The sequence below is a fragment of the Gekko japonicus genome, unplaced genomic scaffold, assembly GCF_001447785.1.
Source record: "Gekko japonicus isolate JY-2015 unplaced genomic scaffold, Gekko_japonicus_V1.1 scaffold115, whole genome shotgun sequence".
NCBI classification, from domain to species: Eukaryota; Metazoa; Chordata; class Lepidosauria; order Squamata; family Gekkonidae; genus Gekko; species Gekko japonicus.
The window spans coordinates 910985-912469 of NW_015163095.1; the positions used below are offsets into that span (position 1 = coordinate 910985).

The 1485-nt window shown below is 48.4% G+C and overlaps 1 protein-coding gene across 1 annotated transcript in view; it reads right to left on the reverse strand.

Moving 5' to 3' along the window:
- The window catches only part of LOC107106419 (adhesion G protein-coupled receptor E3-like), a 28757-nt gene extending 27855 nt beyond the window's left edge, over positions 1-902 (reverse strand). Inside the window, exon 1 of the mRNA XM_015406559.1 lies at positions 799-902. Within this exon, the coding sequence (XP_015262045.1) occupies positions 799-883 (85 nt within the window). The 5' untranslated portion in view covers positions 884-902. The remainder of the gene's footprint in view (positions 1-798) is intronic.
- Positions 903-1485: the final 583 nt, after the last annotated feature.

Here is a 1485-nt window from a genome sequence, read left to right on the forward strand (position 1 = left end):
GCGTGGTCCGAGTGCGGGGCCCGCGATCCTACGAGGTCTCCAGTGAGGACGGCCAACTGCTACACCGCCACATCGACCAGCTTCGGCGAAGGGTCCTCTCGAACGACCCCGAGGACCTGGAGTTCCCAGAAGCTGATGAGGCATCAGCCGACGAGCTGGAGGCACAGACCCAGGCCCCCGTTCCAGTTCCGGTAACACACGAGGCCCCGGCTTCGCCGCCACTCACACCGCAACCCGTCTCCCCACCACAGGACTACGGGGCAGCCCTGGCCGTCGCCCCGGAGCCCCGCCGCTCCGCCCGGACTCGGAAGGCCCCAGCGTACCTACAGGACTTTGTGTGTGGGTAGTCTGGACTATGGGGGGAGGGGTGTAATGTATCCGTATTGCCACGTGCGCGACCGTTGGGCCATGCGGTCACGCACAAGTCCCAAGCTTCGTTCCGGGAGAACAATAGCAGAGCGGATCCTAGCCCGCACCAACCAGAGGGCAAGGTCCGCTGCCAAGAGCCTATGAGACTCTTGGTCACTGTAAATAACCTATAGGGTCACTAAGGGGTGTGTTCTGATGGTGGGTTCTGGGCATATATACCGGCCTGCATGCCGGGGGTCCTTGTCTTGTTCTTGATCTAATAAAGTACTTTGCTGAATCACTCTACGTTTCGGAGATCCTGCAAAGGGAGACCATGCTACGTGCTCTCCACCTGATTCTTTGCCATGTAGTTGAACTTCAGAAGCACAAAAACAGCAATCCGTTTTTTAAAAAGATACAATGAGAGTCACTTTGCTGCTTCTTACCTACCTACTGAGTTAGTAAATACTGTCTGGATGGGTGTCTCTGGAGATGAGAGAGCAGTTGTTACAGCATTGGATCCTAGCCCTTCCATCACCAGCACCACAGCCGACACAGCCTCCTCCTTTGTCTCGGTATTCCAGTTAGAATGGTTGATAACAAGCTTTTCAAAGGATTCTGCTGTGTCCTGCAACATTACAAGAAACAAACAGACCTCACAACAATTTGGAACGACCTTTGATTATTCGTAAAGATGTCATTGTCAAAAGAGGATCAGGTAGTGACTCTACACAGAAGAGGCAGAGGGAATTGATCTTTATACAATCCTGAAAGGCTGGACAATAAATAGACATTGTCTTATGAACAGGTAACCCATTCAAAAGCCAACTAATGGTAAAAAAATTATATAGGGAAGAAGGTTGTAGTAAAACAGATTTTGGGGGGTCTTTTATAAAGGGAACAATGTTGTGGTTTTACTGTCTGTGGGGAAAAGTAGGATGTTTTATATAATATTATTAGCTGCATGATACTGATTTTATTTCATTGTTGTCTCCTGTTGTAATCTAGTTATATACATTGTTTGTTGTACATACTAGCCTCTCTTCATGATTTTCTAATAACATAATCCACCTTGAGTCACAATGAGAAAGGTGGACTAGTTAATAAATGAACTTTCAGAATGTACGTAGTGAATAA